Genomic DNA, 13,020 nt, shown 5'->3' with positions numbered 1-13,020 from the left:
CCGCCCCGGGTGGGACAGGTACCCCCGCCGCCCCCACTGGCGGAGCCGGCGGGGACCAGACCTGTCCACAGGTGCCTGCAGCAGTCCCCACAAAGCTGTTGCCACCCCCCAAAGCGGGCGGGATGAACCCGGGACCCTGGACGGGCAAGAGCGGTGATGTGCCTACATGTGGTGCAACCTCACCTGTCCCGTAAGGGGTAGAAGCCCCCCACGGTGGGCCCATCCTGGTTGGGCCCTGGAACGATGACCACTGCCCCGACTGGGCCATCTGCCCGGTGTGGGCAGTCTGCCCGGCGTGGCCCATCTGCCCGGTGCCCGCCATCTGCACGTTGTGGGCCACTTGCCCCTCTGGGGTCGACTCCTCTTCGGGGTCTGCGCCCCATGCTGCTGTGGCAGTCGAGGAAAGCCCCTCCGGGCCTGCCCCCGACTGCCACCTCTCCAAGTCGTCAAGCCGCTCCAAGACCCGGAGCGGAGCCCAGCCGATGCTGGCTCCGCTGAAGCAGAAAAAAGGCTTTTCGCCTAACTTCAGGCCACAAAATGGCGCCTCGCACGAGGTCGCCAAACAAAATGGCCGCCGGAGCAGACGAACGAACGTCTGCTCATCAGCTGCAGTCCGGGCGAAAAGGGAGAGCCCCGGGCCTGCTCGCCCTTATATAGGGCAAGCAGGCCCCGCCCGGACCAATCAGGAGCCTGGCCAATCAGGTCCTGATCTCCCGAGCGAAGTCTCGCATCGCGAGACTTCGCCCGGGATCCAAGATGGCGGCCGCCATGAGGGACCGTGTCTCCCGGTCCCTCCAGCAAAGCCTGCCAGCCGGGTAAGTCCGGCGCTGCCCTTCTATTATTTCTTAGATATATTTTACTATGAGTATCTCCTCTATAACCTTCATCATGTATTTTACTATGTGTATATAGATATATACCCACTAAAACCCTCATTGTGTATTGGACAAAATAAATAAATAAATAAATAAATAAAAATAAATATTGTTGTATGAGTCTTAGCTCCAAGGTTAACTGGAAGCATTGTTGTATTCAAGACTTGCAGAAATATAATATAATTATACACATCATCTTTATCTCCTCTACTTACTTCAGTCAGGAATGAGATTTCAAATGTTAGGGTGAAAAATTGGGCTTTTGCTGTTGACTGCTTTTCCAAGACTGTTTTCTTCAATCCTTTGCCCTTAATGGATTGATCTTAAGCATCCTTCTCGTTAATCCAGCTATTGTCCATCCCCTAATTCCAATTTCCTTGATTACATATTTTCATCAAACAAAGCCATTCTTATTTAGGAAAGCACTGTTAAGTTGAAATTTTAATTTTTCTGTTTAGACTGCTAAAAATTCTTCTAACCATACAGGTTTTAGGCCTAGTATTTAATTATGAGTTTTAATTTAATTTATTTTTTTATGATAGCTTTTCTACTTTAAGATTCTGCTTTGCACTTCACTTTTGAAACTTTGGAAATATTTTATCAATTAATGCTGAAATGTGTCTTATAATTTTTTAAAAAATGAAGTTTAATGTCTTCCTCATGCTGCACTGCTAATGCATTTTCGAATGTCTATTAAAACACAAAGCCTCTTAATAATTATTACTGTTTAGTCAGCTGTTACAGTAAAAACATGCAAACATCAGCTATCGAGACTTCTACATTTTCAGAACCTAGAGTTTTTTTCAACTGCAGGAAGCCATATAAATGAAATAGTTGGAATTTATTTTGACCAAGTTAATATACCTTCTCCATGGTTATTCTCCAGCTCTGGAAAGCTCTTATTCCAGAGAGAAATCTTAAAAGCTACAACCAAAATATGTACCATCAACAAAAATATCTATTTAGTGAAATCTGCATTTTGATCCACCATTATTAATATCAGAAGTGGTTTTCATCAGGTTCTGACCAGTTCTGGAGAACCAGTAGCGGACAGAGAACCTGCTGGCCCTGCCCCCCCATCTATTCTCTGTCTCCTGAGTCCCAGCTGATCAGGAAGAAATGGGAATTTTGTAATAACCTTCCCCTAGAGTGGGGTGGGAATGGAGATTTTACAGTATCCTTCCCCTGCCACACCCACACCAAGCCATGCCCACCAAGCCACGTCACGCCCACCAAGCACCCCGCCCACCAAGCCCCACCCATAGAACTGACAGTAAAAACAAATTGAATTCCACCACTGATTAAAACTTAATTGTTATTTTTCCTTAACCTCCAGAGGCAGGAAAAGGAGAAACATGAAATCTGAATTGAGAAAATAGAAAATAATATAAATAAATAGAATATTTTCTATTTATATAAATATATATGAATATGAAATAAAATAAAATAACCTTTGCTGTGAGGATGAAGGACCCCTTCGGTTCAATTATCTTCTCCAGGACAAAACACTTGATTCCAGCAGTGCTGACGTATTCATAAACAACCGCGTGTTCTAGATGGACATTGTCCACTGTTAGACTTATAAGATGGGTGTCTTCTCTTATTATTAGAGGACAGTCAAAAGTCTGAAGGGTCAAGTCTGAAAATCAAAGTTTAATTATTACAATACTATAAATATAGGGATAAGACAACAGTCTGTATAGCCCTGTGATGGTGAACTTATGACATGCATGCCAGAGGTGGCACATAGAGCCCTGTCTGTGTACTGTCGCCAATTGCTCTTCTGGTTTCTAGTGCACATATGTGCACTGGGCAGCTGGTCTCTGTGGGTGCTGGAGCGTCAGAAAACACTTTGCAGTCTGCATTGGTTGCCGATCAGTTTCCAGTCACAATTCAAAGTGTTGGTTATGACCTATAAAGCCCTTCATGGCATCGGACCAGAATATCTCCGGGACCGCCTTCTGCCGCACAAATCCCAGCGACCGGTTAGGTCCCACAGAGTTGGCCTTCTCTGGGTCCCGTCAACTAAACAATGTCGTTTGACGGGACCATGGGGAAGAGCCTTCTCTGTGGCGGCCCCGACCCTTTGGAACCAGCTCCCCCCTTAGATTAGAACTACCCCCACCCTCCTTACCTTTCGTAAACTTCTGAAAACCCATCTCTGCCATCAGTGATAAAAGATGTTTAAACATTTGGGACATCTGAAAGTGGCAATTTATTTTTCACAGAACTGTTGATGTTCAGCAACAATCCGAGCCCAGCTTTTTTCAAATATGCTATTAGGATTGTTCAATCGAATCACAGCAGTTTTATCTCAATTTTCCCCCCTCTTTTGTCACAAATTAAAAAAAATTCCTCCCAACTATGAAGGGTGAATTGGATTGATCATATTTATTTTCGATAAACATTTGGTTTTATAGTAAATAAGAAAGTTTGCTCTCAGTCAGGGTTGAAATGTCCCCGGTTTGCTCGTGCCTGTCAGTCGTTGAGAGCTGGTCGCAAAGACAGTGCGAGGCTCCACCCACCCGCCTGAACATCTCTGCACATCCACAGAATGCATGCGCAGAGGGTAAAAGAACCCAAACGGCAGCATTCGGGCAGATGGGCAGAGCCTTGCACTGCCTTCATGACCCGGCTCTCCAACGACTGACAGGAACAAGCGAACTAGGAGCATTTCAGTGTACGGTGGTACCTCTACCTACAAACGCCTCTACTTACAAACTTTTTTAGCTAAGAACCGGGTGTTCGAATTTTTTGCCTCTTCTCAAGAACCTTTTTCTACTTACAAACACGAGCCTCCGAAACTGTTACCAGAAAAGGCAGAGAGAAGCCTCCGTGGGGCCCCTCTAGGGAATCTCCTGGGAGGAAAGAAGGCCAGAAAAGGCGGGGAGAAGCCTCTATGGGGCCTCTCTAGGAATCTCCTGAGAGGAAACAAGGCTGGAAAAGGTGGAGAAAAGCCTCCGTGGGGCCTAGAATTCTCCTGGGAGGAAACAGGACCTCCACCCTCCCTGTGGTTTCCTCAATCGCACCCATTATCTGCTTTTACATTGATTCCTATGGGAAAAATTGCTTCTTCTTACAAACTTTTCTATTTAAGAATCTGGTCACAGAACGAATTAAGTTCGTAAGTAGAGGTACCACTGTGCTTCCTTTCAGAGGGAAGCCACGTAGACAAAATATCTAACAGGGGTCAGCTGTCTTGAATAAACTTTCCCTTTTTATCTGGCTCATAGTTATAGCCCTTTTCTCGACAACATATTTGTTAAGAATCCCACAGATCAGCTGCAAGTATATCACTTCCAATTTAGCCAGCCAGCTAAAAGAGACAGGCCTGAGCTGGCATCTTACGTGGCACACTGAATACGATAATTCTGTTTTTAAAAATACCACAACCACATTGCTCACTATGACAGATGTGGACATGCCAAGACACTATGTAATTAGGCCGGTTTGTGGCTTGGCACTGCAGCTCCAAAATCAATTATCCTGCACCATCACTTCCAGAAGATTAGTAATTCTTCTCTAGTGCGCAATTGATCTACCTGATCTCTTGCTACTGCCACACATTTGTACAGAAGCAAGAAGCTTTGTTTTACACCAGCAAAAGATAAATATCTCTCCATTTGCTTCTTGAATTGATTGGAAACCTTTTTTTTTTTTTTTTAAATGTCCCTTGCAGACAATTTCAGCACTTGATTATCAAATAACCCACAGGTGTCTGGAACAGTTCAGATATATATAATTGTGTTTTTCTCTTTGCATCAGTAGGTTTTTTTTCCCCTTCTTATAACAACATTCCCTGGAGTATAATTCAGACATATGAAACTACTTTATATTGAGGCCTACTTTGGTCAGAAAAGCCTAATTTCTCTGGAATTGTTTAGAAGTTCTCCGTTTCTCTGTTTCCTTTTTTTTAGGAAGAGATGGCAATATCCCTACCATCTTGTTGTGGTTAGCTCTGGCCCAGCTCCTGCCCCAAGGAATGTGGATGTGGGGGAGACATCCACATGCTGCAGGCCTGTCCCCCCCCCCCCCCGGTGGAATCTGCTGATGAAGGCTCCTCTGACCAAGAAGACATGAGTGACAGGGAGGAGGAGAGTGTGGCAGACAGCTCAGAAGGAGATAAATTATCTAGTTCCTCCTTGGATTCAGAACAAGAGTTAAATGATACAGCCACGCATGCGGAGAGCGATGCATAGGCAACAACAACTGAGAGATTATTATCAAAGAAAATGAGGCCACCTGTGGTTGGGTGGGGCTGTGATAATTAGTGAGGCTGCTATAAATAGCAGCCTGTGGGTTTGGCCATTCTGGAGGATTATCTGATCGTTGTGTTTCGTGACTGCTTTACTGACTTTGACTTTTTGTGTGCTGATTTTTCCCCGCTTTGAAACTAAACCAGAGCAAAGTGTGTTTCACTTTGTGAAAGAAGAAGGACTGTGAATTGCCTCACAGCTGCAAGCTAAGTATCACAGGACTGATAAGGGACTTGTACAAATTACCAGTTTGTTTGGAGACGAGTGCTCTTTGCTATACCAAAAGAGGGCTTGGTTTAAGTGAATTTTCATTATAAAGAACATGGTTTTGAATTTTCAAACGTGTGTGTGTCTGAAATTTGTACCTGTGAATTTTTGGGAAGAGTCTACCAGAGAACCCGACAGAACACATCTGAATGTAAAGCAACCAATTCATCATTCAAAAATAATTTCTTCCTTTTGGGGTGGGGGTGGGGGGAACCAACTTGATCGTTTTCTCTCTTGGCATAGAATAGGCTTTCCCCATACCTTCTTCCTGCTGGCTGTCATTAAGAGGATCTAGGTCTGAATTTTCTTCAATCGAGAGGTTTCCTTTAAGCATCTCTGAATGACTCCCATTCAGGTAGGAGTTTGAAGCTGCCTGACGGGCTCTCTCCTCTTCAGCATCTTCATGCGTTCGGTAAACCCATTGGTAGAAACCCTTCCAGAAAAGCAGGAATAATAGAGTATCAGCCTGAATAATTCACCAAGCACTGGCTTTAAAGAAGATTTACCACTGGTTATTGTTATAGTTGTATACTGACTTGATTTTGTATTCTTAGATACAAAACGTCGCTACAGAGCACTGCACACCAAGACAACTAGACACAAGAACATTTTTTCCCCCAAATGCCATCACTCTACTAAACAAATAATTCCCTCAACAGTCAGACTTTTTACTAAATCTGCACTTCTATCTCTACTAGTTTTTCTCATTATTCCTATCATCCTTTTCCTCCCACTTAGGTCTGTATGACTGTAACTTGTTGCTTGAATCCTGAGATTTTTATTAATATTGATTGTTTCTTCATTGCTTATTTGACCCCTATGACAATCATTAAGTGCTGTACCACATGATTCTTGACAAATGTATCTTTTTCTTTTATGTACGCTGAGAGCATATGCACCAAGACAAATTCCTTGTGTCCAATCACACTTGGCCAATAAAATTCTATTCTATTCTATTTCTATTCTATTTCTATTCTATTTCTATTCTATTATTTCTATTCTATTATTTCTATTCTATTTCTATTCTATTTCTATTCTATTTCTATTCTATTTCTATTCTATTTCTATTCTATTTCTATTCTATTTCTATTCTATTTCTATTCTATTTCTATTCTATTTCTATTCTATTTCTATTTCTATTCTATTTCTATTCTATTTCTATTCTATTTCTATTCTAATTCTATTTCTATTCTATTTCTATTCTATTTCTATTCTATTTCTATTCTATTTCTATTCTATTTCTATTCTATTTCTATTCTATTTCTATTCTATTTCTATTCTATTTCTATTCTATTTCTATTCTATTTCTATTCTATTTCTATTTCTATTCTGGTACACACCCATAATGGAATGCTCTGTGCAGTCACACAACACTGCCCCTTCCCTTCCTTCACGCATCCACTTACTCACCAGAAATTCCTGCTGCCTATTCCTGTATGATGAAAAGTGATCCAGAACTTCAATGTAATTTTCATTCATCATATTATTTCCATTCACTTTCAGGACACATTGGCCTGGATGAAGCCCCAAAGCTGCTGCTTCTGATCCTTAGAGGGCAGACAGGAGAATCTCAACAGATTTTCTCAATAACAAGATATATAGATAATAGGTTTACATAATACAAAATATAGTGTAAAATGCTGTGCTTTCCTTATTAATATTTTTCAGATGACAGCTTCTCAACAAGTGTTATCAACAAGACACAGGTGCGTATTCTTTCCTTACCTCTCCCCACAGCATGGACATAGGGTGGTGCTTCTCCACATATCTGGAAACATAACTTGTCATTGAAATCTGGAATTTTGATTACCCTGCCAAAAAGTAGAAGAATTACCTATAAGACAAAAGTTGTGACTGGCAAAGCATGGATATTATGTTCTGTTTAAGTTATTATTATTATTATTATTTATTAGATTTGTATGCCGCCCCTCTCCGTAGACTCGGGGCGGCTCACAACAGCAATAATACAATTCATGACAAATCTAATAATTTAAAAACATTTTTTAAAAACCCGTTATTATGCAGACATACACACAGACATACCATACATAAATTGTATAGGCCCGGGGGAGATAGCTCGATTCCCCCATGCCTGGTGGCAAAGGTGGGTTTTAAGGAGTTTATGAAAGGCAAGGAGGGTGGGGGCAGTTCTAATCTCCGTGGGGGAGCTGGTTCCAGAGAGTCGGGGCCACCACAGAGAAGGCTCTTCTCCTGGGACCCGCCAAATGGCATTGTTTAGTCGATGGGACCTGGAGAAGGCCAACTCTGTGGGACCTAATCAGTCGCTGGGATTTGTGCAGCAGAAGGCGGTCCCGGAGATATTCTTGTCTGGTGCCATGACGGGCTTTATAGGTTATAACCAACTCTTTGAATTGTGACCGGAAATTGATCGGCAACCAATGCAGACTGTGGAGTGTTGGTGTAACATGGGCATACCTGGGGAAGCCCATGATTGCTCTCACAGCTGCATTCTGCACGATCTGAAGTTTCCGAACACTTTTAAAAGGTAGCCCCATGTAGAGAGCATCACAGTAGTCGAATCTCGAGGTAATGAGGGCATAAGTGACTGTGAGCAGTGAGTTATTTCATGTCACTGAAGATCTAGGAGTATATTCTACAGGGAATTCTTTAAGTAAAACTAAATCAATTGATCGATCAATCAATCACAGCTGCTAGCATGGTGTTTATTATAGATGAGACTACCAAAATTAACAGACTATCAAAAGTCAAATGAAAGAATAAAGACGAACTAATTATCAGGAACATGGTATCCAAAAACTCTATACTAAAGATTTTGCACTAGGAAATTATTTCATTGTTGTTAAATATATGTTTTCCCCAATTCAATTCCGTGTGTGTGTGTTTAAGCTATTAAGTCAGACTCCTTGGATAAACCTTGTGTAGTCTCTTTTATGGTTAACAGAAGGCCATGAGTCATGCTTTTGGAATCCAGATTTATAGGTTCTCTGAATCAGGGGCACAAGATTATAAATCTATTGTGTCCATATTCACATGTGTTCTCTCTATCTCCCTTGGAATATGCTTCCCATACAAAAATCATCTCATGGCTGCATTTTGTAGGATCTTACTCTTTAGATTTGGTGGCCACAAGAAGCCGAAGAGGACGCCGAGAGCAGAAGGATTGGTTTAAGACAGTCTCAACTTCTTGAAATGAACGTAGGAACACAAGGTCTTCATTCATGGAATAAATTTTTCGACCAACCTGCAAGCCCGCCATCTGAAATGAGGCATAAATATTACAAACAATGCCACATTATTAAACATATGAATTAAAAAGCAGAAGGCAGTTTGTGTGTCTTTTCCCCCAAATTCTGGTTTGGAAATCTCTATTTTCTTATCAAAAAATGAGACATATCAACAGGTAAGCTTATAAGAAAGAATGTTTATCAAATTTTGGTGCAATAAAAGTCTGAATAATGTCAGGAAGCATTGGGCATTCTCTAAATTCTTGCTATATCTGGGCAAAGATGAGACAAATAAATGGCTCCCGTAAAGGGCTTACATCTTATTTATCAGAAAATTGCTTCAATTAACTCCAGAGCAGTATAAATTCTATGTGGAGTATGTAGTATTTGATACCAGCAATGATCAAGGGTTGTTTTTTTTTTTTTTTTTAAAGAATTTTGGAATTTTTAGAGGAAAAAAACCCAACATTCCTAAAATTTTCTCAGTCATAAATAAGTTCCTGGCTCATGGTTACCATAACCACAGTTATGCAAAACAATCAAAACTAGAGAATATAATATGCAATTATGCAACCACCTTTATTTTCTGTAATTTCTACTGGATTGCAAATATGTTTTGCAAATACTATTTAATGCAAACATTATTTAATGCAAACACTATTTAATGTGGCATTTTACAATCCCATAAATATCACCAAAGTTTTATAGCTCCGAGTCTTCAACCTGGAGGGGATCAAGCCACCAGAGTTATAACCAATGATTTTTACAGCTGGTACTTTTACTTGAGACTTTGAAATATAAAAACACAATTAATAAATTGAATAAAATACTGTTACAAGAATTCAAGTCATGGAAACTGACTTTGATTCATAGCAAAATTTGAAGAAAGGAAGCAAAACGATTTTTGGAATTTTTTTTAAAAAAACCTTTAAAAAAAACACTTGCCAAATTGTGTACAACTATATAGTCTTTTCTGTTCCCAACAAAACCCTTCTAATAGATGATTTTCCTAGGAAACTGAAAGAATGATTTGTCAGCCAATGGTAGGTAAGTAGGTAGGTGTTTATTTATTTTTTTTTATTTTTTTTATTTATTTGTTTATTTGTTATTTATTTATTTATTTATTTATTTATTTATTTATTTACTTATTTATTTATATTTGTATGCTGCCCTTCTCCGTAGTCTCGGGGCGGCTCACAACATACAATAGAACAATTCACAACAAATCTAATAAATTTAAAAAAACATTTAAAAACCCCATTATTAAACCAGGCATACACACAGACATACCATACATAAATTGTATAGCCCTGGGGGGGGGAGGGGAGAGGGGAGTTTTAAGGATTTACAGAAGGCAAGGAGGGTGGGGGCAGTTCTAATCTCCGGGGGGAGCTGGTTCCAGAGAGTCGGGGCCGCCACAGAGAAGGCTCTTCCCCTGGGCACCACCAAACGACATTGTTTAGTTGACGGGACCCGGAGAAGGCCAACTCTGTGGGACCTAATCGGTCGCTGGGATTCATGCGGCAGAAGGCGGTCCCGGAGATATTCTGGTCCGATGCCATGAAGAGCTTTATAGGTCATATATAGGTATATTGAGAAGTTCAGCTATTAAAATACTTTCTAAGCAGATATCATCAATCGTGACAAAACAGGTAATCAAGCACAATCTTCCCCAGCCAAATGACTTCTAGAAAGATTGAAATACATCTCTGATTATTCCCACTCAGCTTGGCCAATGTCTAGAGATAGGAACTTTAGTTCAGTTCTTTCTACAGGATAAGCACAATCATTTTACACAAACTGAGAGATAGAAATGCCGCCCTTGTAAAACTAAGCAGGTCTGGAAATGCTTAGCAAATAAGAAGATAATCATCCAGCAATTCTTACATGAGAATAATTCATCTCCTCTTCTAATCATCTCTTTCCAACCAGGGACTTTTTAGTGAGAGACCAATGGGAGCAATAGTCAAGTAACTTTTGCAAGGAGAGGGTCGACCTACGGTTTAGTTCAGCATTTGAAATGACTAGATTAGTTTTTTTTTAAAAAACATTCCTTTATGAGAGTCAAATAATTTAGCTAGGTTTCATAGCAAAGGTCACATTTCCGCAAGCTCATGGCCTCCAGGTGTTCACACTTAGTTTTTTAAACCCTTTTATGGACTTGAAATATGGCATCTAGTTTTAGTCGCAATACAAAAAAGATATTGAGACTCTAAAGCAGTGTTTCCCAACCTTGGCAACCTGAAAATATCTGGACTTCAACTCCCAGAATTCCCCAGCCAGCATTCGCTGTCTGGGGAATTCTGGGAGTTGAAGTCCAAATATCTTCAAGTTGCCAAGGTTGGGAAACTGCTCTAAAGAATGAAGAGAAGAGCAACAAAGATGATTAGTGGTCTGGAGGCTTAATCATATGATGAACAGTTGCAGAAACTGAGCATGTTTAGTGAGTCTAACCAAGAAAAGGACTACGGGTGATATGACAGCAGTCTTCCAATATTTGAGAGGATGTTACAGAACAGAGGGACAACTTAATCTCCAAAGCACTTGATGGCAAGGCAAGAATTAAACTTATGGAAACTAAGCAAAAAGAGATCCAACCTAGAACTAAGGAGAAATTTCTTTAGAGTAAGAACAATTAATCAGTGAAGCAGATTGCTTGGAGTAGTTGTAGGTGCTTCATCACTGGAGGCTTTTAAGAAGAGATTGGACAGTTATTTGTCTGGAATGGTACAGGGCAGTGATGGCGAACCTATGGCACGGGTGCCACAAGTGGCACGCGGAGCCATATCTGCTGGCACACAAGCCGTTGTCCTAGCTTAGCTCCAACATGCATTTGTGTGCTGGCCAGCTGATTTTTGGCTCACATAGAGACTCTGGGAGGAGAGCACTTTTACCCTCCCCTGGCTCCAGGGAAGCCTTTGGCGCCTGGGGAGGGTGAAATACGAGCCTACCAGGCCCACCAGAAGTTGGGAAACAGGACATTTCCAGCCTCCAGAGGGCCACTGGGGAGATGGGGGAAGTGGTTTTCGCCCTCCCCAGGCATTGAATTATGGGTGTGGGCACCCGCGCATGTGCAATAGCGCATACGTGCTCCCTTTCAGCAACCGAGGGAAAAAGGTTCACCATCACTGGTATAGGGTCTCCTTGTTCTAGGGCGAACACAGTGAGACCTGAGCTGCCTTCCTTCTATAAATACTGGTGGGTGGGTGTGGTTTGATGGCTCAGCAATTGCCTGCTGTGTAGAAACTTCCTGGTGAGTCAGTGGGGTAACACCTGGGGTCGTTGATGTAACTGAGGTATGCTGATTGTGGATTAGGGGTGATATCCTGAGTAGTTGGAGCTTGCAGGCTACTTGGTTGTTTTGCAATGTGTGTTCTGAGTCTGGTTTCAGTTTCTATGGCTGGGATACGTTTGTTAATGAGGGCTGGTTTCCAGATGTCTGGTAGGCGGGAGGTATCATCCTGCTTCTTCATATTTTGTGGATGTTTTGAACCACTGACCTTCAGATCTACAGACAGCTTCAGTGGCCTGCAGTATAGCACTCTACCTGCAGCACCACCCCGGCTCTTAGACTAACTCAAGTTGCCACAGCTGCATCATATAACACTATCGAGACACTTTCCCCCTTCCCTAAACTGGATGCGGGCTTGGCCAGTATATGATGCAACTGGCATGCGGGCCAGAAGTTGCCAGCCTTGTTATAGACAGAACATCTGAATCCTTCCTTAGCAGCACAGAACACTCCTTGGTTAACTGAGCAATTTGAGGATATGAAATAAACAAATATACAGCTAGAGCCAGAGTTACCCTGCACAAGTTCACTTATGTTGTAATAATGCTGGTACCAAAGCTGGCTTATTTTTTCCACTTTCTTTGTCTCCTCAATGAACATCTCACATACACATGCACGCATCTCATGGCCTTTCTTGCAGAGACATTCAACATATGCTGCCCCTTAAATTTCATTCCATAGTTTTCCACTATTTCAATGGAAGTCCAGCAGGTGTCAGCACTTTGCTGATCTTGTCTGAACTTCAAAAGATAAACAAATCAAACCTGGCTATTTGACAGGAGATCATTAGACAATCTGATATTTGTGAAACTAGACTGAAAAGTTGAAGAAATTGGAAGAAGGCAATAGCCAACCAGTTCCGCATTGTTGTGCCTACATAAACATGCCCATATATTCATCAAAGCTGAATTTGATTTCTTATCTCAATATGCTTTGCTGTACATGTACATGTATATTCTCAGTTATCAGTGTTTTGATCATCAGAAAATGATTATTACTACCATATATAGTATTTTAATTTCCATTTGACACACTTTTTCTTCTTCTTAAGAGCCCTAGAAGCATTTCAAGGAAAGCTGGTGATCAGGATTAGCTTTTTATTTTTAACTTCAAAGCAATTATGT

General features: G+C 41.3%; 1 protein-coding gene across 2 annotated transcripts in view; it reads right to left on the bottom strand.

Moving 5' to 3' along the window:
* Window positions 1–13,020, bottom strand: part of PREX1 (phosphatidylinositol-3,4,5-trisphosphate dependent Rac exchange factor 1) — a 287,903-nt gene that overhangs the window by 58,676 nt on the left and 216,207 nt on the right. For both annotated transcript variants that reach the window (XM_070744658.1, XM_070744659.1), the window contains exons 18-22: window positions 8,488–8,636; window positions 7,124–7,209; window positions 6,809–6,945; window positions 5,660–5,831; window positions 2,327–2,514 (exon numbers count right to left, since the gene is read on the bottom strand). In XM_070744658.1, coding sequence (XP_070600759.1) covers window positions 2,327–2,514; window positions 5,660–5,831; window positions 6,809–6,945; window positions 7,124–7,209; window positions 8,488–8,636 — 732 coding nt within the window. The remainder of the gene's footprint in view (window positions 1–2,326; window positions 2,515–5,659; window positions 5,832–6,808; window positions 6,946–7,123; window positions 7,210–8,487; window positions 8,637–13,020) is intronic.

Source organism: Erythrolamprus reginae, chromosome 3, assembly GCF_031021105.1.
Source record: "Erythrolamprus reginae isolate rEryReg1 chromosome 3, rEryReg1.hap1, whole genome shotgun sequence".
NCBI classification, from domain to species: domain Eukaryota; kingdom Metazoa; phylum Chordata; class Lepidosauria; order Squamata; family Dipsadidae; genus Erythrolamprus; species Erythrolamprus reginae.
This window is presented reverse-complemented; position numbering and strand designations above follow the sequence as displayed.